The 21422-nt window shown below is 43.7% G+C and overlaps 1 protein-coding gene across 4 annotated transcripts in view; it reads right to left on the bottom strand.

Moving 5' to 3' along the window:
- LRMDA (leucine rich melanocyte differentiation associated) overlaps positions 1-21422 on the bottom strand; it is a 1022392-nt gene that overhangs the window by 477617 nt on the left and 523353 nt on the right. The window contains exon 1 of one of the 4 annotated variants that reach the window (XM_033129764.1): positions 104-185. The exons of the other annotated variants lie outside the window; for them this stretch is intronic. Coding sequence (XP_032985655.1) covers positions 104-105 — 2 coding nt within the window. The 5' untranslated portion in view covers positions 106-185. Of the gene's footprint in view, positions 1-103; positions 186-21422 lie in introns of those variants that run through there. 4 annotated transcript variants of the gene reach the window in all.

Genomic DNA, 21422 nt, shown 5'->3' with positions numbered 1-21422 from the left:
TCCTTTAAAATATCTTTTACCTTCTTTTCTATAATATGTTTTCCATAACCTGTGCAGGGAACACAAATAAAAACACACGTACACACCTGTCGTATCTACATACATGTAAGGCAGATAGTTGAGAGGCCGGGCCAGTGACCCCCACCAGGTCTTCTCTGGGTGAGGCCCCCAAAGGCAGAGCTCCCCTGAGCTGCCCACATGGCTGAGCAGTCCTTTCTCGGTTCACTTTGCTTCTGGTGAGGCATCCAGGGAAGACCCTTGTCCCAGGGGTCAAAGGAGGGGCAACAGTCCCCGCTTACGCAACTCACTATGTGACAGAGCCTTTTCTCCCCTCTCTGGACGTCACATTCCTCCAGTGTGACTATATCAGTGTGTCTAAAATGCTGGCTTATGGACCACTTGTGTCAGAATTCCCTCAGGCACTTATTAAAAATTCAGATACCAGGATCCACTCCTGACATAAACATCAGGCTCTTTGTGGGTGGGGTCTGCATATCTACAGTTAATTCCCCACATCATTTCTATGTGTACCAAAGTGTGAGAACCACTGAGTGTCCCCAACTCGAATACCTCAGGGACCAGTCAGGTGACACACTGTATTTCACTGAATCAAGGTGCATCAATTATAGACTCACCATTATTTTCTGTGTTGGTAAGACAGAAAGACTACTGTCAATTAAAAATGACCCAACGCTTTCCTATTAGATGAGAGATACAGCCTTTTTTTTTTTTTTCTATTGTGGGGCAAGCCTCTCTCCTTCTTTCGAGCTCTCACAGCTGTCCCAGCAAGGCTCCTTCACAGCTGCTGAGGGTTACAGCAGTCCTGCCGGCCCAATTCATTGAGGAAGGAGCCTCCACAGTGACAGAAGAGAAAGCACAGCTGTCAGTCTCCACAAAGAAAGTGATAGAACTTTCCCAGTTTCATGGGAGCAGACAAGATTGACAGACTGCGTGACTTTTCCCTTCTCCAACATCACTAGAAAAGAAAGTGACAGCAAACATATCAAGTGAGTAGGAAGCTGCAGCTCTTGTTAGCACTCAGAGGCCCTGAACTTCCCCAGATGTGTGTACCTTTGGAAGTTGTGTTTACTTCTTGGGAAGCCAGAGGAGGCCAAGAAGAAAACACCCCATACAGAATGGGCTTGCCCCAGGCTGGAAAGAGGTGCCCTCAGATATTTCAGATTTGTCCCAGAGCAGCTTCCCGAGCATGAGCAGAGAAGTCCCGTCCATTACTCCCAATGGACTTCCCTTTTCCCCGGGGAAGCAGCAATCAGACTAGAAGTACAGCAGGAAGATACTGACCCCCGCCCCCTAGACAATGGGGAATCCTGAAGGTAATGGAAGACCAGGGCAGAGTGTGGGGACAGAGAAAAACAAAAAAGGGGGTTACACTGAGATTCAGGACCAAGGGCCGGGCATGAGGCTCAAGGGCCTCAAAAACCAAGCCAGAAATACCTCCTGTATCAGTCTCCTAGGGCTGCTGTAACAAAATACCACAAACAGAGTGGCTTAGAACAAACGCACATTTGTCTCAGAGTTCTGGATACCAGAAGTTAAGGTGTCAGCTGGGTTGAGCTCCCTTTGAAGGCATGAGAGAAGGATCTGTTCCAGGCGTCTTCCCTACCATTTGCCCAATGTGTGTGTCTGTCTCTTCACATGGCATTCTTTTTAGAAGGACACTGGGCCTAACCTACTCCAGTACATTCTCATTTTAACTAATTACATCTATAACGCTCCTATTTCCAAATAGGGTCACACTCCGATGTACTAGGGGGTTATGACTTCAACATATGAATTGGGGGAGGGGGACACAATTCAACACAATGCCTCCTAGGTGACTACTAGCTCCATAAAGTGTACCAAGGTTCTCAATGGTGCCCAAAGAAGTGATACCATGAGTACCATGAGGAGGAGACACACGAGCAGCTATTTGAACTATGCTCTGAGAACTCAATCATAAGCACTGCAGAGGTGGTCAGCCCCAACTTCCTTAAACCATAGTCATTCTCACTCTCCTTTCCCAAAACCTAGCTTTCTATTCCTGACATAACACAATCATCATACAAAATATAAAAATACAGCACAGCATTTATCTCAAGTTCACACTTGCATCCATCTTCATTCTCGGAGACACAGCATGAACCTAGAGGTAAGTGAATAAGGCTGGTGTGAAGTCAACATCCAGTAAAGCTTTCTGTTTTCTTTTTCTTTTTCTTTACCCTCAGCTCCAATGATATGTCACAAAACCAGGATATTATAGAAGGGGACCTTCAGTATTCGTTCAGAAAATTATGACCCTCAGTCAAAGCAGAATTTTAAGATTCTAGTTTCCCGATCCTTGACTAAAATTAGGAAAAGGCAGGAAAGCAATAGTTATTGTATTGACACCAAAGGAAAACAGATTGAAAATTAAAAACCATCCACCAAAATAAATAAACCAAAGCTAACAAATCTAAGCGTAGGGACAATCATTACTGCACCCCTCACTAGCCATCAAAAATCATGGTCATGGGTCAAAAATCAACAACATCAAAGGAAAAAAGTCAACATGTATTTGAAGATAAACTCCAGTGCAGTTGCTTTTATCTGGAGTATTAGACAGTTGCTGCATTCAAATTGTTTATAATTCTTAAGGAGAGACAAAATGTCAACATGTGGAAATTAAACAATGCAAGATTCAAGGAGTAACTCAAGATAACAAGGGAACTGTCACAAAGCAATATATGATGATATGTCAAATAAACAATATAGAAAATAAGTGCTATAAGAACTCAGAGGGAACAATCACTTTATGTTGGAAGTCCAGGAATGATGCTTTCAAAGATGTAAAATCTGAGCTGAGACTTGAAAATTATAAAAAGCACATTCTGTATACTCTCTTTAAGAAACCAGAAGAGTGGGTAATAGAAGTTTTAGCGATATTTCATTCTACCGTTATTAATAGAATTTAATGATTAAATACAACCAGTAAAATACGCGTACGCTGGATACCTCATTCTTGAATACTTCCAGAACGATGGGATATGATGGTTGATAGCTGCGTGGGGAGCAGCTTATCAAATGGCTCCCAATCAGCCCTTTCTTCTGATATTCATGCCCTTGTATGATCCTCTCCACTGGAGTGTGGGTTGGACCTAATGACATGCTACTGATAAATAAAATACTACAGAGTGATGAGATCCCACTTACAAGATAAGGTTACAAAAAGACTGTGATTTCTGTCTTAGTAGACCTCTTTTTTCTCTCATCAGCTCACTTCCTTGAACGCTAACTGCCATATTGTAAGTTGCCCTAGGAAGAGGCCCATATTGCCATGAACCAAGGGTGGCTTCCAACCAATAGGCAGCAAAGGAATGAGTAGCCCCACATCCTGCGAGGAACTGAATCCTGCCAGCGACCGTGTGCATGAGCTTGGAAATGGATCCTCCCCAGTTGAGCCTTGAGACGATTACAGCCCTGTCTGGCACCTTAATTGCAGCCTTGTGTGAGACCCTGAGTTAAGCCACATCCAGATTCCTGACCCAGAAACAGTGTGATGAATAATGTTTGTTGTTTTAAGCTGCTAAATTTTGGGGTGATTTGTCCTGCAGCGGTAGATAACTAATATAAATGGCATGATAGTGACGCATCTATTTCTCTAATCTGACAGCTAAGACCATCTCCATCCTCATGATAAATGGAGATCAGAATTAACTAACTGAGATAGGAGAGAAAGGAGAGCAAAGGAAAACAAAAACATACTCATACACAGGTAAGGGTTGTACATCAGGTTTTGGGTGCCAGGCACTTTACATTTATATGTGTGACTGTGAAGAGACACAAGCCAAACACCAGAAGATCTAGGCCGCGAGCCTTCTTTGGTAGCCTTTCCTAGGGGAAGTGGATATTCAGACACTGTGCCCAGTGGTCTGGACTTCTGAAATGGAGCTGGGTCCCTCTAGGTCAGATCTCCCAGAACTCAACATTTTTAAAGTGCCATTTCCCAGAGCGCTGAGCCACACTCATGGATCCAGAGCCAGTAGTCTGGCTTCCACCATGCAGGCTTCCTGCTAGGTTTTTTCCTGGGGCCTCTCCCCTAAAAGCTTAGGAATGGGTTTAAGTTGATGAATGAAGAGGTTCAATGACTTGAGCTCAGTTCCTTGAGTCAAAGCAGCAACCAAGTGGCAGCATTTTTTAGCTCTCCAGGCTGAGTTGTTCTGCTTCACTACAGGGATTCTGTCCTTCCTGCGCATGCAAACACACACGGTCTTAGGCTGGAGGTCCCAGGGGCAGACCTTGAGATGTGGGTACGAGAGCAAGTCAGAAAGTGAGATAAGAAAGGGAAAGAAGTCAATAAAGGAAGCATCATGAGGTAGGTTACAGCTGAGAGTAACCGGGATTCAACCACAGTTGAAGGCAGGGATCACCAAGCTTTCTATGTAAATGGCCAGACAGTAAATACAGTGGGACCTCGGTTTTCGAACGTCTCCGTTGACGAACAGTTTGGTTTATGAACGCCGTATACACGGAAGTAAATGCTTTGGTTTTCGAACACGACTCAGAAGTCGAACAGGTCACGCAGCTTCCGCTGAGTGCAAGATCCTGAGGCCTAGCTGTCGGCTGTTTGTGAATGTTTCAGAGCTTGTGGATCACATTCAAAAACCGAGGTACCACTGTACATTAGGATTTGAGGGCCATATGATCTCTGTCACAACTACTCAACTCTATGTGAAAGCAGCCACAGATAATACCTAAAGGAGTGGGTATATGTGTGTTCCAACAAAACCTTATTTACCAAAATAGTTATCAGGCCAGACTACGTGAAGCCCTGCCCTGGAGTAGTGTGAGATGCAATGTGGATCACTTCTCAGTGGTATCTTACATGAGGGGCAAGGCAGGTGGGATAGTTATCGTCCGCCTCCTGTTAGTCACTGGTCGAGGGCTGAGCAGGTTCCAGCGGCCTCAGGAAAGAGTTGCCGGTGCCAGCAGTTAGAGGCCATCAGAATGTGTGCACAGGATGGTGAGTGCCAAGGGAAGAGGGTCAGAGCACCCACAGCCCGCCCCTCCAGCCTAATCCATTCTTCAAGAGGAAGCGAAGAGAGAAGCAACCCCAGGGCCCTTCTGTGACGGGTGGTGTGGTTCATCGACACCACTTTCTCTCACTCCTCCCTCCCGATCTCTCTCCCTACCCTGCCAGACTTTCAAGGAACTGACACAGTAAGGATTCCAGCAGGTAGAGTTTTCCCAGAATACAATTTATATCGCCCCAGTGAAGTCCTAGCCAAATCCTAACCACATCAAAATCCTCACCTCCGTGGTATACCAAGAGATTCCTTCATCCTTAGAGAAGTCTTTCCCGTGTGGAGTTTAATTTGAAACTTGATACTAAAATGTCCTTTTGCTGGATGGGAAAAAGAGCGGGAAAATCAATAGAGGAGACGAGTCTACAATCTCCAGAGCACTCCATCCGCATGGAAGGGAAGAGAAAACACCTTTCCTCTCCTCCACAGTCCCGTTAAAGTCAAAGCAAAATAATTTTTTTAAAAAAATTAAATTAAATCATCTTATTATGTAATTGGGACTAGGCCTCAGGCTGTAGCAGTAAAGAAGGGATTAAGGGCAGAGCCACCTGGGCAGCCATTCTCCTGGGTCCCATTACCACCCCCCTCATTCCTTTTTATAGCCAACAGATTAAAATGCGAGCCTCGCAATCTTTGATCTTTCACTTGCTGACACAAATCCTTTCAAGCTTCCAACATTTTCTGCTGAGATAATTAGTACTAATTAAAAGGTTTCCAACAGTCTTTGCTCCTTTTTTTTCTTCTTCTTCTGTGTGTCTTCGCCTGCTCCTTCCTCCCCCAAAGAAATCGCTTTTACAAGTACTTTCCATCTCTGAAACACAGGCATCCCTCACTTTCTTCTTTATCTGACTTGGCCAGATCAAGTAGATTAGTGACTCCATTATTCCAAATACAAAGCCAGACAACAGGTTTTTACTATCACTCCTGACCTGTGGAGAGTGCATGGGCTTATATTCAGAAACAAGCATCTTGCCTTGTATGAAAAGACAGTCCAATTACGTGGGGAAAGACACCACAATGCCGTGTCTTCTGCCTAGGGAAGGACACCATTTAATGATGAAGTGTTCACTCCAGTGTCTCTCTCTCTCTCTCTCTCTCTCTCTCTCTCTCTCACACACACACACACACACACACACACGTACCATGTACTGCTTCACTGCTCAAACTGACAAAACTCACCTCCTAACTTGTTTTGTTTTGTTCCATGCTTTCTTTCTATTTGGAGTAGTTATGGGGCAGGTAAAATCCATAGGGACTATTTAAAGGATAAAGCCAGAAAACTGAAGAAAGAGTCATCTTATCAAAGTTTTTAAAAGACTTGGAGGGACACACACACATACGCACGCGCGCACACACACACACACACACACACACACACACACACACACACAGCCATGATTCAACTTCCCAATCTAACAGTTTCTGTAGTCTTCCACTGGCTCATTGGCATGGAAGAGGGCATGGCAGCTTTCTTCTCAGGACAGAATGCTGCAGCTAGCTGCAAGCAGGTCAGGAACTCTAGTTGCCAAGACACAGTTCCATTGAGGAAGAGGGGAACCTGGTACAGACCAAGGTCTGCAGCAACTGGGACCCTGCCTATAACTCACTTTCCATTTTGCAAAGCAAATATGGAAAGGGGAGATGATATTAAATTCTCACTTGATCCCACAGAATCCCTTTCTTACAGATGTGAAAACTGAGACTCGCAGGGATGAATGTCAGGCTGCCTTCCTGAGCCCTTTGACTTGTACACAGCTCTCACCCGCCTTGGCCCACTGACACCAAGAGGCAAGCGTAAAACCTGCTCCAGAAGGAGCTAAGGATCGTAGAGGCAGCTTATAGTCATAGTCATACATTGACTCAAATCCCAGGCTTTTTAGACCATTTTGGATGTGGGAGAAATGAGATGGCCACATTCTCCTACACCCTTCATGCTGACATTTGGTTTTCAGGAGGTTGAAAATGATCCCTCCACCCCTTCTGTGGGTTCTACACCACAGTGGCTTCAGCAAGCAGACCCCTTCTCTGACTCTGCTGCTGGGGTTTTTTGTGTTAAATGAGTAGAAACCCTCCTTCAGAGCCCTCAGGTATGAAAATTAGTCCCTTCAGACCCCAAATGGGCTTTGATGAGGCTCTCTTCATTAGTGTGGGTGCCACTAAAAAATACATCCACTCCCTACCCCGTCTTCCAAAAAAAAAAGCTAACACTGAAAAGTAATGGATTTAATGATCTAGAAAATCTAGATGCTAGAAACTCCAGGGGAGATCATATTAAATTAGACCAGTACAAACAAGCTAAAGCAGATTTATCCTCTTGTGGTCACAGATTTTATCTACTAAACCAGGTTTTCAGGGCTAGTGTCTGTTTTCAATGAATAGAATTTTTGAATGTCAAGTCCCAGGATTCCTAGTGGAGGATCATTTACCCCCAGGATCTGAGTTCAGCGGGGCCGGCCACGCCCAGGTCCCTGCAGAGGGCCAGAGACACACAGCACTCCTCTTCCTGTGGGGGGGCCACCTGTTGAAAACCAGCCACAAGACACATTCAGAGGTCAGTGGAGGCAGAGATCAAGGTTCAGAGAGAAAAGATAAATTCTTTCCTTGATTCCTTCCTGAGGGAGGAAGAAAACATGAGAGGGAATGAGGTGGAAGAGTAAAGAAACTGTAGAGAATGTTCTGGAATGGATGTCACCTCTGCACAGGAACTGGATTAAGAATACCCTAAATGCAAAAGAATGAAACTGGATAGCTATCTGTCACTGTGTACTAAAATTAATTCAAAATGGATCAAAGACCTAAGTATAAGACCTGAAACAATAAACTGCATAGAAGAAAACATAGGTACTAAACTTATGGACCTTGGGTTCAAAGAGGATTTTATGAATTTGACTCCAAAGGCAAGGGAAATAAAAGCTAAAATAAATGAATGGGACTATATCAAACTAAAAAGCTTCTGCACAGCAAAAGAAACCATCGACAAAATAAAGATGCAACCAACTGAATGGGAGAAGATTTTTGCAAACAGTGCCTCCGATAAGGGGCTAATATCCAAAATATACAAGGAACTCATGAAACTCAACAACAAAACAACAAACAACCCAATTGAAAAATGGGCAGAGGACCTGAAGAGACATTTCTCCAAAGAGGACATACAAATGGCAAATAGACATATGAAAAAATGCTCAACATCACTAATCATCAGAGAAATGCAAATAAAAACCACAATGAGATATCACCTCACCCCAGTCAGAATGGCTATCATCAACAAGACAAATAATAACAAGTTTTGGAGAGGCTGTGGAGAAAAAAGAACCCTCATACACTGTTGGTGGGAATGCAGACTGGTGCAGCCGTTATGGAAGGCAGTGTGGAGCTTCCTCAAAAAATTAAGAATATAATTACCATGTGACCCAGCAATCCCTCTCCTGAGTATCTAGCCAAAAAATCTGAAAACATTTATCCATAAAGATATGTGTGCTCCAATGTTCATTGCAGCTTTATTTACAGTGGCCAAGACATGGAAAGAACCAAAATGTCCTTCAATAGATGAATGGATAAAGAAGTTGTGGTATATATAAACAATGGAATATTATTCGGCGGTAAGAAAAGATGAAATAGGACCATTTGTGACAACATGGTTGGATCTTGAGATTATAATGCTAAGTGAAATAAGTCAGACAGAAAAAGCAGAGAACCATATGATTTCACTGATATGTGGTATATAAAACTGAAAATAACAAAAGAACAAGACAAACAAATGAAACAAAAACTCGTAGGCATAGAAAATAGTTCAGGGGTTACCAGAGGGTAAGGGGAGAGAGGGCCTCTAAAAGAGAGTAAACGGGGTCTAATATATGGTGATGGAAAGAGAACTGACTCTGGGTGGTGAACATACAATGTGAAATATAGATCATGTATTACAGAATTGTACACCTCAAATCTATGTAACTTTACTAACAATTGTCACCCCAATAAACTAATTTAAAGAGAGAGAGAGAAGGAAGGAAGGAAGGAAGGAAGGAAGGAAGGAAGGAAGGAAGGAAGGAAGGAAGGAAGGAAGGAAGGAAGGAAGGAAGGAAGGAAGGAAGGAAGGAAGGAAGGAAAGAAGAAAGAAAGAAAGAAAGAAAGAAAGAAAGAAAGAAAGAAAGAAAGAAAGAAAGAAAGAAAGAAAGAAAGAAAGAAAGAAAAGAAGAAAGAAAGAAGAGAAAGAAAGAAAGAATACCCTAAATGCCATTGTGGACTTGGCATGTAGGGAAATCCCTCAAGGTCCTTTCCTAGAGTAAAGATGACATGAAACCATTTTAAGTTTTCCTTCTTCATATAAAAATGCCTCCGCCAGCTTGCCTCTACCCCAATGGTGAGACATTCTTTGGTTGCCCAGCCTTCATCTCAGGGACCTTCCCCCAGGCCAGTTGTGCTAGAAGAGGCTCCCCCACACTTGGGGGAGGGAGGCTGCTGCCTGCTGATTTGGGTAACTGTTAAGACATAATTATAATGGAGAGAAGGCGGGTGGGGGGTGGAGGGAAGGAAATTACTTTAGAAAATTATGAAAAATACCTTGACGGCATCTCTTTGAGGCTCACATTTAGCTCTCGGAAAAGATTTCTGCCAAAGGGTGAGTACTGACAGGGGGGAAGATGAAATGAGGGGCTGAGGGAAGAAGTGGGGGCCGCCGCAAAGAGGCAGCCGTCTGTCAGAACTGATGACTCGGCAGCTGAAGTCAGACTAGAATATTTACCCACCCATTCCAGGGGGCAGCTGGAGAGGAGAAGAAAAGCCAGGACAGCAGCCAGTCTGGCCAAAATGACCACACAGAGACACACACACAAGCCAGTCAGGCCCTCAGACCACCAAGAACTTTCCTCAAGGCTCTAAATATCTGGGAGAAAATTAGGTTTAGACAGTAATCCAGAGAATCTCCAACTCTGTTGAATCTAACCCAGATCCGAGGCTAGGCACTTCTGGCTCAGCATCAGTGAGAGTGGGACACAGCACCCCACAATCACAAACCAGAGGGAAGCAGGCAAGGCAAGGTCTAGAAAATCCCACCCCGGCTCTTTTGCCTGCCCCATTTACATTTTAAGATATCACACTTTTTCTGCACCAGTCTCACATTCAAATGGGCTCACCAAAAGGCTATTTTCCTTATTTAGTTCTGAAAGCAAGGAGTAGTTCTAATGAAGGATTTGTTTTTATTTGCTTGTGGTTTATTTGATGGAGATGCATCTGAGTTTAGTGAGGGAAACACAAAACGGGGTGTCAGGAGCCGTTTTGTACCCAAGAGGCAGGAAGGAGTTCGTTGTGTGTCTAGTGTAACGGGGAGGGGTATTTTATCACTGACATTGTTTGGAAATGTCAGCTTATGGCGGTAATTAAAGTCAGAGCCAGAGGCTTTGTTACTGTTGAAATCTCTACAGACAATGCAGCCCCTCACTGCCTACCCCTGAAACCACCTGTCCTCACCCCCCATGTATACCACTGCTTAGGGGACCTAGAATCTAGGACCACTTCTGCTGCATAAAGTCAGTGTGGTCTTGGATGAAACACTTGACATGTCTGGGCCACAGGTTCTCCATCTGCAAAACCAAGAGAGTTGGCTAAATAATTACTAAATTTCTTCCACTTAAAAATTTCTAAAAATCTGTATGTTTCCGCAAACATTTCAACTTGAAAATTCAGCAGTGGAAGGTGTTTCACATGACGACATGAGTAAAGGACCAGGGCTCACACTCATAGTGCTTACAGATGGGTCCGTTCTGAGAAAGCTCCCAGGCACTGCTCAAATATTGGTTCCATCCTCAAAGGTGGGGAAGGAATTCGCTGAACACTGCTAGTCAGCTTGTCCAAGGTGGCAGAGGGACAAAGTGCGGGAGCCACAGGAGAGTTTGGTCACTTGCCCTGCTGGGAGTCAGGCCAGGACGCCCCAGACCAGTCTTTCTGGCCACATAGTCAGGGACACTGGGCAATGTCACCTATTATCGTAATACTCCCTCTGAAACAGAAGGCAGCCTGGGATTTGAAGGCAAAAGATGTTTTGCTTTGTTTCTTTCCAAAGATGACTGAATGTATTTCAAGGTCAACTAAGAAAGGTGCAACAGGCAAAAAGGGGGAAAACAGTGTTTAAAGTGCTGTGGCTTTAAAAGCTTAACCAGTAAAGCCCCTCCAGCCTTTAGTCAATGGCAATCAAAACAATGATTTCCAGCTATTTTATTTAGTCCCCAGGCAGGATCACTAGATGGAGGCTTGCTCCTTTCTCTGCTTTCCCCCCATATCCCAACTGCGATCCATTCCCCACTCCTAAAGACCCATTTTGACAGAGTCTATTGTGCAGCCATTTCAGGACATCAGCGACCCCAAGCAAACACTTTGGCAATAGGAGTTTTCCAGGGGGTTCTTCTCTCCCTGCCGCCCTCCCTGCTTCTTCAAATCCTCAAGGCAATGCCACAGAAATCCATAAGCAGAGAGGATTTCGAATGCCTGCCACTTGCTTAAAATTGATTTTCAAAGGAGAGCTCCAGAGAGCCAAGTATCCCCAGAGTTTGGAACACTCATCATCTCTGACGATGAAGTCATTTGCTGCCATAAGCAGAACAAGGGTTAATGACCCAAAATCGAATGAATTACTGGATTCAGATCCATCGTTACCATTGGTTTTAAAAATACTCTGGAGCGAATGAGTGTGGATCCAGAGCCATCACAAAGACAGACGCGGCTCCCCTTCCCCTGCCTTGCTCACAATAAATCCCTCCACAGACCAGCTCAGGCTCGCACACCAATTAACATTTCTCATACCAGTGCACAAGGGGCCCATGCAAAGTGATCCCATAGTAAATTAGTCTGGAAATTGCCTTCCTTGTGACACTGGGAGACATCCTCTACGTTTGGGACGGGGGGAGGTGGGAGAACTTTCTTCCCTAAGTGCTGCTCCTTGGTCTCACTCTGGATGAGGTGGTGGGGACACTGGGGCAGGTCGCTTTCAGCACCACAGTAAATCTTCAGACAATTTCTCCAAACAAAGGCCAGCGCGGGAGAGGGAGATACAGGGAGATGCAAGGAAGCAGATGAATAAGCAAGATCAATTATGGTGAGGGGTGACCCCACAGCTCCACTCCATGACACAGATCGCAAGGCAAATTGTGCCAGAGTGGAGCTGATATGCCCAGACCGAACACAGTGCGCTCCTAAAGGACGTCTGCTTCCCCTCCCATTCACAGGAGGGGGAACTAAAGGACAGAACACGAAAGGGGGGTCGGTAGGCAGAGAGGGGCCAGGGGAAGGGAGACAAGGAGGCTGGTGAATGAAAACCACGAATAATGGCCTGGGGTTTATTTTACAGAGAATAAAATGGCTCAATTTGAGCACTTCAGAATGTCGAAATTGGCCAGCATGAGATACAAGGGGTACCTCCAAGAAGATTGTTACATTAGCTGCAGGAGACCGTAGGCCCAGGGGGCAGAGAAAGGGAAAATAAATATATAAACACACACACACACACACACACACACACACACACACACACAGAGGATGATGTCTCCTCCATCCTGCAAACTTTAGAGGGAGAATCACAGAGGTGATTTGGCAAGGAATTGCTGAGCAAGGCATTTGAATGCCCTTAACGCTTTCAAATTGCATCTCAAATGTGTGGGGCTCATCATTCTTTGCCCTCTTGCTTTGTGCTCCTAAAATGCCACATCTTTTTTAAAAGAAGCCTAGTTTATTATTTAGTAGGAACAGCAGTTTTTCTGTGTGTGTGTGTGTGTTTTTTTTAAGGGCTGCTAATAATTCTGATCCCCCTTTCAAAAACAATCCACTCCTTGCTAAGAAAAAGTCAGAGCGACTGACTAATGGGAGTAATTCAAAGTACCTCAATTAAAATTCAGGTTTTGGCCTTTCGAGCAGTCTATTTAGAGATTTTTTTCCCCAAGATTGGTTGTAGACAGATGATTATTAAATATTTATGTGTCTGTGAAAGGGGCTCTTGGAGCTTGGCTCGGCTGAGGCCTGAGATTTCCGTTGCTGTTGTTCCTCCTCTTGGAGGGACCAGAGAATGATTACTTTATTTGGCTCCTTAACCACCTGGTTTCCAAAAGCCCCACATCGCAGCCAGTTGGTCCTAACATGTTGGGATGGGACAGAATGGCTCTTTCCATGCACAAGGCGGAATGATCTAGAGCCTTCTCACAGCTGAGTTAGTTCAGACTCTTCCTGATCTCAATCCAAACTGCCATTCCTCTGAGCAGCCTTCACTGACCACCCCAGTCCAAAGGGAACTTGGGGGTTTGCTTGCCTCCCATGGTCCTCACGAGATACTGCCCTGTATTATTGTGTTAACGCTCCAGGAAGAGAAAATTCTATCTCCTTAAATGGTTTATAGACCCCTCAAAGGCAGTTCCTGAGGATGCACTATGCGCACTTCTGACTGGCTGGTTTGTCCTTCATTTTGTGAAACACCAACACTACTTTGAATGGACCTGAAACCCTGCATTGGAGGGGTTCTTACCACCACCCAGAACGATTCCTAAAGAGAACTAAATCAACTTATTTTAGCGCCAAGCCTCCATTGCGGAATGGAAAGATTTTGAGCAAGCACTACTTTGTCGTAAGACTAGGGACGAGAACATGGGTGGGTGGTAAAAGATGGCTGCATCCTCTTAGTTTTTCAGGCAACAAAGGTTTATCAACATTTTTCTGTGTGGAAAGCATTGAGGAAAGCAAAGGGTTTCAGCAAGTTGGAAAGACCTGATCACTTCCACACTCTGGAATATCATACAGCTTTAGGAAGTATTCAGAGACATGCATAATATAGTATTATAAAAGAAAGCAAATAGTATTGTAACATTCATAGAACAGTCCTATGTTTGGGGAAAATAGGTTCTGAGGCACAGGCTTTCCCATCACACCAGATATTATGGACTGAATGTTTGTGTACCCCCAATTGCACATGTTGAAACCCTAACCCCCATTGTGATGGGACTTGGAGATGGGACCTTTGGGAGGTAATTAGGTTTAGATGAGATCATGAAGGTGGTGCCCTCCTGATGGGGTTAGCTCCCTTATCAGAGGAAGAGAGACCAGACTTCTTGCTTGCTCTCTCAACCCTATGAGAAGATGGCCATCTGCAAGCCAGGAAGAGCTCTTGCCAGGAATCAAATCAGCCAGCACCTTGATCTTAGAATTTCAGCCTCCAGAACTTTAACAAAATAAATGTCTGTTATGAAGCCACCCAGTGGTATTTTGTTATAGCAGCCTGAGCTGACACAGAGACAGTGGCAGGTAGAAACAGGAACTCTCTTTGAGTCCTCAGGGTCCCTTCTATAATATGCAGGCCAGTCCCTGACGGGTGAGAAGAGGCTTGCAAACAAGCCCTGCCCATCTGGGGTTCCCTGGGGGGCAGCAAATGCTGAGGTCCAGGATTTGGTTTTAGATGGTGCGTGCCTGGAGGTCTGTTCTCAGTGCCTGTTATACATGAGGAGTATTGGTATAGTGTAAAGGGCCCCTTCTTCAAATGTTTAATGGTCAACAAAATGTTTGATGTCTGAAAAAAATAATAGCTCTAAAATGTGAACTGTAAAAATAATAGAACTAAGACTAAAAAAATGTTTCAATACATTTCAACAGAAGGAAACATTAAGTTCCTTGATCAGTCATATGTAAATCAAGTCATGCTCTACAGTTAAATATATATATAACAAAGTTTAAATCGTATGGAAACAAATTTACTCTTTAGCCTCAAAATTATAAAAATGATTTTTAGAATCCTTTCAAATCTTTCACACTGAAAATTCATAAGTCATATTTAATGTGAGACGGGGGTCATTTTAATATGTTTGATATATTGTGTATTGAGTCTTCCAAAATAAAAGTGCTCAGGATAGTCAAAGGTCTTAAAATAGCCCTACTTGCTGGTGGCAACTCCAGGCTGGGAAAACACATGTGATGGTTACCGTCTTCATTTTTGTTTGTTTCTGTTTATTGTGTTTTGCAAGGGAAACTCAGCATGACTGAGCCATGTTCCAAGACAGAGGAAGCCACGAACATGCAGGAGTAGGAAGCCGTAGGAGGAACAATCAAATGATGGAAAAGAGTTTCACAGCCTCAGTCTCCTGCAGTAGGCAGGGTACTCAGGGAGGCAGTGTGGTGTGCTAGAAAACACTGGATCTAGAGTCTAGGGATGTCGATTCTATTCCCAATGTCACTATTGATAAATTATAGGACTTGGATGCATCTCCAGAGCCATGCCTGGCACACAATAGGCACTTGATCAAATTTGTTGACGGAATCAGTATGAGGGAGTTGTCTAAGGGCGTACTTCAAGACCCCTTGGGTGGAGGGGGTGGCAGGGAGACAAGCAGACTTTGAACACCAAGCATCTTCCCCCATCCTGCTTCTGGCCACAATCCCCTGCCTATTCTCACCAACTTTATATAGTGAGACTTCCCAGAGCCCTCTAATGCAGGGCTGGAAGGGGTCTGAGGAGACAGGGTCAGCAGTACATACGGAGTCACATGATGCAGCTCTGAGATCATGACCAACATGTCTAGTCACCTTCATCCCAAATGCAAAGGGCTCCCTCAAGAGCTCAGAGCCCCCACCTCCTGGCCTATCAGTTGCCTCCCTGCTCCAGGTTCACTTCTAGGATTCATTTTCACCACATCCCCTGAACAAGGTTTCTCCAAAATCTCCAGATAAAGGAAAAATAACTGCCTAGAGTTAGTGCCTCTCCAGGATGACGCACAGCCAGCCTTCTCTCTCACCCTTTATCCAGAACAAGTCCGGAGGGAAGTGAGGCAGGCCTACTGAGTCAGAGCCTTACCTGTGTGCACAGATACACGCCCCACCCCAATGACCTCCACAGAAGGAAGACAGCCTCCTACAACACACAGCAGTAGAAGCCATCTTCATTTGCAAGATTTCACAAGTTCTCTAATTATTTCCAGAGCACTTTCAGACTGAGGTAATCTTCCTTGAAGCACTTGCTATACATATAATGTCAGGACTCTGGCATTCTTCAGTGCTACCCTCTAGATACCCACCCCTCCACCACCTCCACTACCAAAAACCCAAATAATTTCAAAAACATTTTTATCCTAAAATGTTCCCCTCAATTTAAAAAAAAAAAAATTATCTTCAAGAGAAGAGATTTCTTTCCATTTCATTCCCACAACAAGGAGAATGTCAGCCCAGCTTTTTTTTGACAGACAAATTATTGAATCAAAGAGAAAATGCCATTAAGCTCACAGGTTAGCAAGTGTCAGGAATGGTTTAAAGAGATATCCCCATTTATCTTCCAAACATGCACGAAATGTCACTAATGTGTGTTTATCATGTATAATCAGACAAAGAAAATATCGAAATAAAGTACTCCTGCATACAATAGAAATCTCCTTCCATCCTTCAAGATATCAGTGCTATTCAAATAGAATAATAATGATGAAGCCTCTCTCTTGAAAATGGAAATCAAGTGAAATGTAGATAGAAATGATTTTTTTTTTTTTTGGTAGTTGATGTACATTTCTAAAGTGCATTAACAGGAAATCCAGAACTTTTTAGGTCAATTATATTGTCAGTATTGTCAATGCCACTGAAATGAATACTGAATCAGTGCCTGTTCTTGCTGGAATTAAGCTATAGAAGAAATCCCTCGATTTGGGGACTTACAGAGGAACTAGAGACGCATTAGAAGACTGACATCATTCAAGCGTGCATATATATGTATAGATATTTTTTTCATTCAAATCAATCCAAATGTCAGGCATTTGGGCTTACTATAAATCTCAATAGAGAGAGAAAAAACATCTACAACTGATCTAAAACCTGGCTTTATTTTTCTCCCTCTCTTCCCTCTATTATGACGAAGCTTATTTTTATAAGCCAGGTACTCTGATGACAATAAAACCCCAAAATAAATGCTTTGGACAACAAGAATGTTGCATTCTATGCATTCTGGACTTGGAAGGCCCAGGAATGAGTTGTCCATTGGAGAGAAGATCGTCCTGATGCCAGAACCGACAGGGCCCTACAAGTGAGAAGAGAGCTGGTGTTTCAACCTGCACACATTTTCGCCCTTACCGCTTTCTCCCCCAACGATCCCACCAGCTGTGACATATTTCTTCCCTTTCTGGGTTGCAAGATGCCCAAGTGCAGAAGCCACGTCTGTCTGGGTCCATCATATAGTGCAATAACATTCAAATAGCTGATGCTAAAAAAGATGGCGAGTGACCCAGTGAATAGGTGGTAGAAAAAAGGAGCTTTTCCTCTCCAGTCTCTTTCAGCCCCTCACTTCCTAGTTCTGGAATATGACGTAGCCTCATAGGGGAATGGCCAAAGTCCCAGACATCCACGTGCCTTGGAGGCAGTAAGTTACCACCTCAAGAGAGTTTCTGCTGTCCCAACCGACCACGTTAGACATCCATGGCAGGTACAATGTAAGTGAGGAAAGGGGATGAATGCAAGAGGAAAGGTCCTAAAAACATGGAGTGCAGTGTTAGGAGAGCAAGCTATGGGTCACCCAGCCTTCTGGTCCCACCATCCAACAGTGTGGCCTTCCCGAATCTTCCTCTGAGAAGGGGGGATAGTAACCCTTATCCCACAAAGGTATGAGCTCAAATGAGTTAATGTGTGTACAATCCTTACAGCAGTGTACGGCACATAATAAGTGCTCATAAACGTTAGCGATTATTTTAATAGCTCTTCTTATCTTTTTTTTTCATTTATTTTACAAATAAGGAAAATGAGACTTAGGGACTGGTGTTAACTCCTCAGGAATTTATGGGTGACAAGAATGGGATTCAAATGCAGGTAGGCGGAGGCCAGGTGGTCAGGCCACTCAATCAGCTACTTATTAGATGCCTGATGTATACAAAAACAATGGGAAGCAAGTCAAAGTAGACAAGGGACAAAAGGGGGGAAAGTGGGAAGACTTTTGGGGACAGCTCTGAACAAAATGAATACTCTGGAACAGGAGACCAAAACGACCCATTGTGGCTGCAGAGAAGTTTGTCATGCACCAGGGACATCACCATAAAGTTCACCAAATAGGGCATTTCTGTGCCTTCCTCCATCCCATGACCACGTCTTCACATGCTTCATTGTAGTTATCTGTTTGCATTTGGGGTTTCAATCCCAGATGAGCTTAAGGATCAGGACTGAACTTAACACATCTTTATACCCCCTGCACGCAATACAAAGCCTGGAACGTGGTAGGCATTCCCCAAAAATGTCTGAGATATAAAAAGGAGGAAAGCAGGCTGAGGTAATGCTGTGTGGGAGAGAGCTGCGGAGAGCGTGAGTCTAGGAAGCCCTAACATAGTGACAAGAAGCGGGATGAAGATGTATCTAATCTCCATTTCACAGGTGGCACACGGGCACCGAGACCACAAACTACACGTAAGAGGGGTTGTAAAGAGAGTCCATGACCAGCACCACGTAAGGAGGCTCAACCTTGCAGAAGGTGCTGCTCTCCCCTCTAGGTGACAAGAGATGCCAGCAAGGCCGGAGCCACCATGGAGACACCAGGTTCCTCTACTGACGTGCTGTGTGACCTTAGGCAAGTCGGTGCAAGTCTGTGTTCTTCAGTTTTCTCACCTATAAAATGAGGATAAATGTCACCTTTCCATCTGACATTTTGTATAATGACGCTCAAAGGTGGACAGAAATTTCTTAGCCATTCTATTTCTAGCAGTTTATCTTATAAATATAATCAAACATGTGTTTAAAATTGAAAAAAAAAATGATTTATATCCTGGCACATACTTCTTGGTGGGGTTGAGTGAAAGAGAGAATAACGGAAAATAACCTAGTTTCTCAATAACATTATGATACATCCTTTATAACAGAATACTTTTCAGACATTAAACATTGGGTTTTCAAAGACTATGTATACCATGGCAAATGTCTATAATTAAAGGCCTGGAACAAAATAGTATCTTTAGAAAATGAACCCAACCTTAAAAATAGAATCCACTGATACATGTACAAACATATACAAAAAGAAGCATAAGTGGGTGTGGATATATAACAGAATGGTTTAAGTGGCTATTTTTGGAAAGTGGGGAATTATAGGCAGTCTTAATTTCCTTCTTATGATTTTCAGTATTTTCTAAAATTTCTGTAATCAATATGCACTATTTTCAAAATGAGAAAAAAATTCTTAAAAACATAATTTTAGAAACCCTGTTTATGTCTACTTTATAGCACTATTCTGAGATCAATTACAGTAGCAAACACAGAAGCACTCTGAAATGTATAGAACGATATGTAATTCAAGTGACTGCATTATTGCTAGTATCTAAACATTTGTGGTTAACCAGGTCGAGCTGTCCTCCTTCTCTGCCATGACTATTTTAAGCGTGGAACTGTGGTATTCCACTATTTTATCCAAGTAGACTGCACAAGACTCCAAACTTCCCATTGGAAAGTAGAAAATGCACAGCGAATAAATTTGCCAATTCTGAAGAAGAGCATTCATGAAAACCTCTAATGGACTAGGGAATGCCAAACCAGATTTCTCCCCACCAAAACGAATCACACGGAGAAATTCCAAACATTAGAAACTCCCCCACGAGCTGGGATTCAAAGATTCTGTCATTTCTCTCTGGCAGTTCACCCCAGTTTGTCAAAGTGGGTCCCAGGGCTGCTAAAGAAAAGTTGCTCTTTCTGCCAGGAGCGTCAATTCCAATAGACCTCAATAAGCACATTATGGTACAGGAATATTAGGGCCCAGAGATGGTAAAATATTTGTCGCTCTAATGGCTTTCAAAGTGTAAACAGACTGCATATCAACACAGTGATTCTTTTTATACACACAGTGAGGCTTTTAAACTGTGTTTAACTTCATGGGCTTAAAAGGAGTTTGGCGAGCTTGGAGATTTAGGGTTTTACAGGAAAAGCATATTTATTGAGTCAGTCAGTCAGTCAGTCAGTCACTGACCTAAAACTATTATTGTATCTCAGGGATTTTAGACCCCGAGATGTCCTAAGGGTGCCCAAGTCCCAAAGGTTCAATCTTGAGCACGGTCCAAGGACGGCCACTAAGTAAAGCCTGTTCATGGCAGAAGGCACTCCACTGACTCTTCTCGTCTCAGACAATGACCCATACATCACAATGAGCCACTCGATTACTACAGGTAGAAATGTAGATCTGGGATGTAAATGGGTCGTGGATTAAAAGAAAAAACCCACAAGAGTATCTACTATTGAGGTCTCACAGCTCTTAATCATTCAAAGCACTCTACTGTTTGATCTTGACTTAGCTACAAGCCTGTAAAGGCAGCTGCGATGAGGGCTAGTAATCACATTTTAGAAATAAGGGAAGAAGTCCAAAGGGGTGAAATTACTGACCTGGCCAAGATGCTGCAGGTAATTCAACAAAAGCTTCGTAGGCGAGTCTCCCGCCCAGGGATGTTAACTTGCCTATAAGAATGACCTGCAGTAACGAAGTCAGTAAGGGAGATTCATGAAAGATGCAAACTGGGTAGCTAAGAATCCTCCTCAGGACCCAAGGATCAAGGTGAGATCAAGCAAGCAGGTTTCTCCTCGGAGAAAGCAAAGAGCTAGAAACCCCCCTTTCCTCAGAAGGCAGCTGCGAATATTCCACCAGCCTTTGGAAAAGAGGCAGGAAAGAGCCAAACAACTCCATACTCTTACCAACTCATTCCTGCTTCACTCCACAGCACCTGCTGGGGAGCTACAGGCAGGGTAGCTGCTTTCTGAAGTTTGGCCGCTATTTTCCACTCTTATTCCCAACTATACAGAGAATAGGACGCAGTAAGTTGAACAACATTCCACCTCTCAAAAACAGTTTGTACACATGCATGAGCATCCCATAAAATATGTGTGATAAACGAGAAGAGCACCCAAGTAAATAAAGAAAAGATCAAAAGAGAGGCATGAGGCAGCCACATTCAACTCTTTGCTCTTGAAAATTTAAATGAATACTCCTTGAGAGCAAACTACAAAATGCTAACCTTGAAGTGTTGAGTGGCAGGAAGAATTATGGGTTATTGTACTGTCAAAATGCCAGACAGCTGTATGTTGAGTTACTACTGCGTTATTTAGACAATCAGAAACTTGAAAGCTAATGTGACATATTTTTTTCGGTGTGAAAGCTCTTGACATGCGTCACGATAATTTCTAAAGGGACAGAATGTTATATAAAAAACGCAGTGCCTTCAGGAGATGGCCTCATAGGTAGAACAGCCCCGAGCAGAGGAAGCAGGACATCTACAACAGGGACTTCCCAGAGGTGAGCTCCGTTTGCTTTGTATCTTAATCCACAGGGTGGTGGCTCCACGCAACATGGAGCCCAGCCTCTGGCTTCCTGCTCCCAGCACCTATGGAGCTTCCTGAGGGAGCTACCTGACT

This window comes from Rhinolophus ferrumequinum, chromosome 16 (genome assembly GCF_004115265.2).
Source record: "Rhinolophus ferrumequinum isolate MPI-CBG mRhiFer1 chromosome 16, mRhiFer1_v1.p, whole genome shotgun sequence".
In the NCBI taxonomy this organism is placed as follows: Eukaryota; Metazoa; Chordata; class Mammalia; order Chiroptera; family Rhinolophidae; genus Rhinolophus; species Rhinolophus ferrumequinum.
The sequence above is the reverse complement of the archived record's forward strand: the minus strand, read 5'-3'. Positions and strand labels throughout refer to the sequence as shown.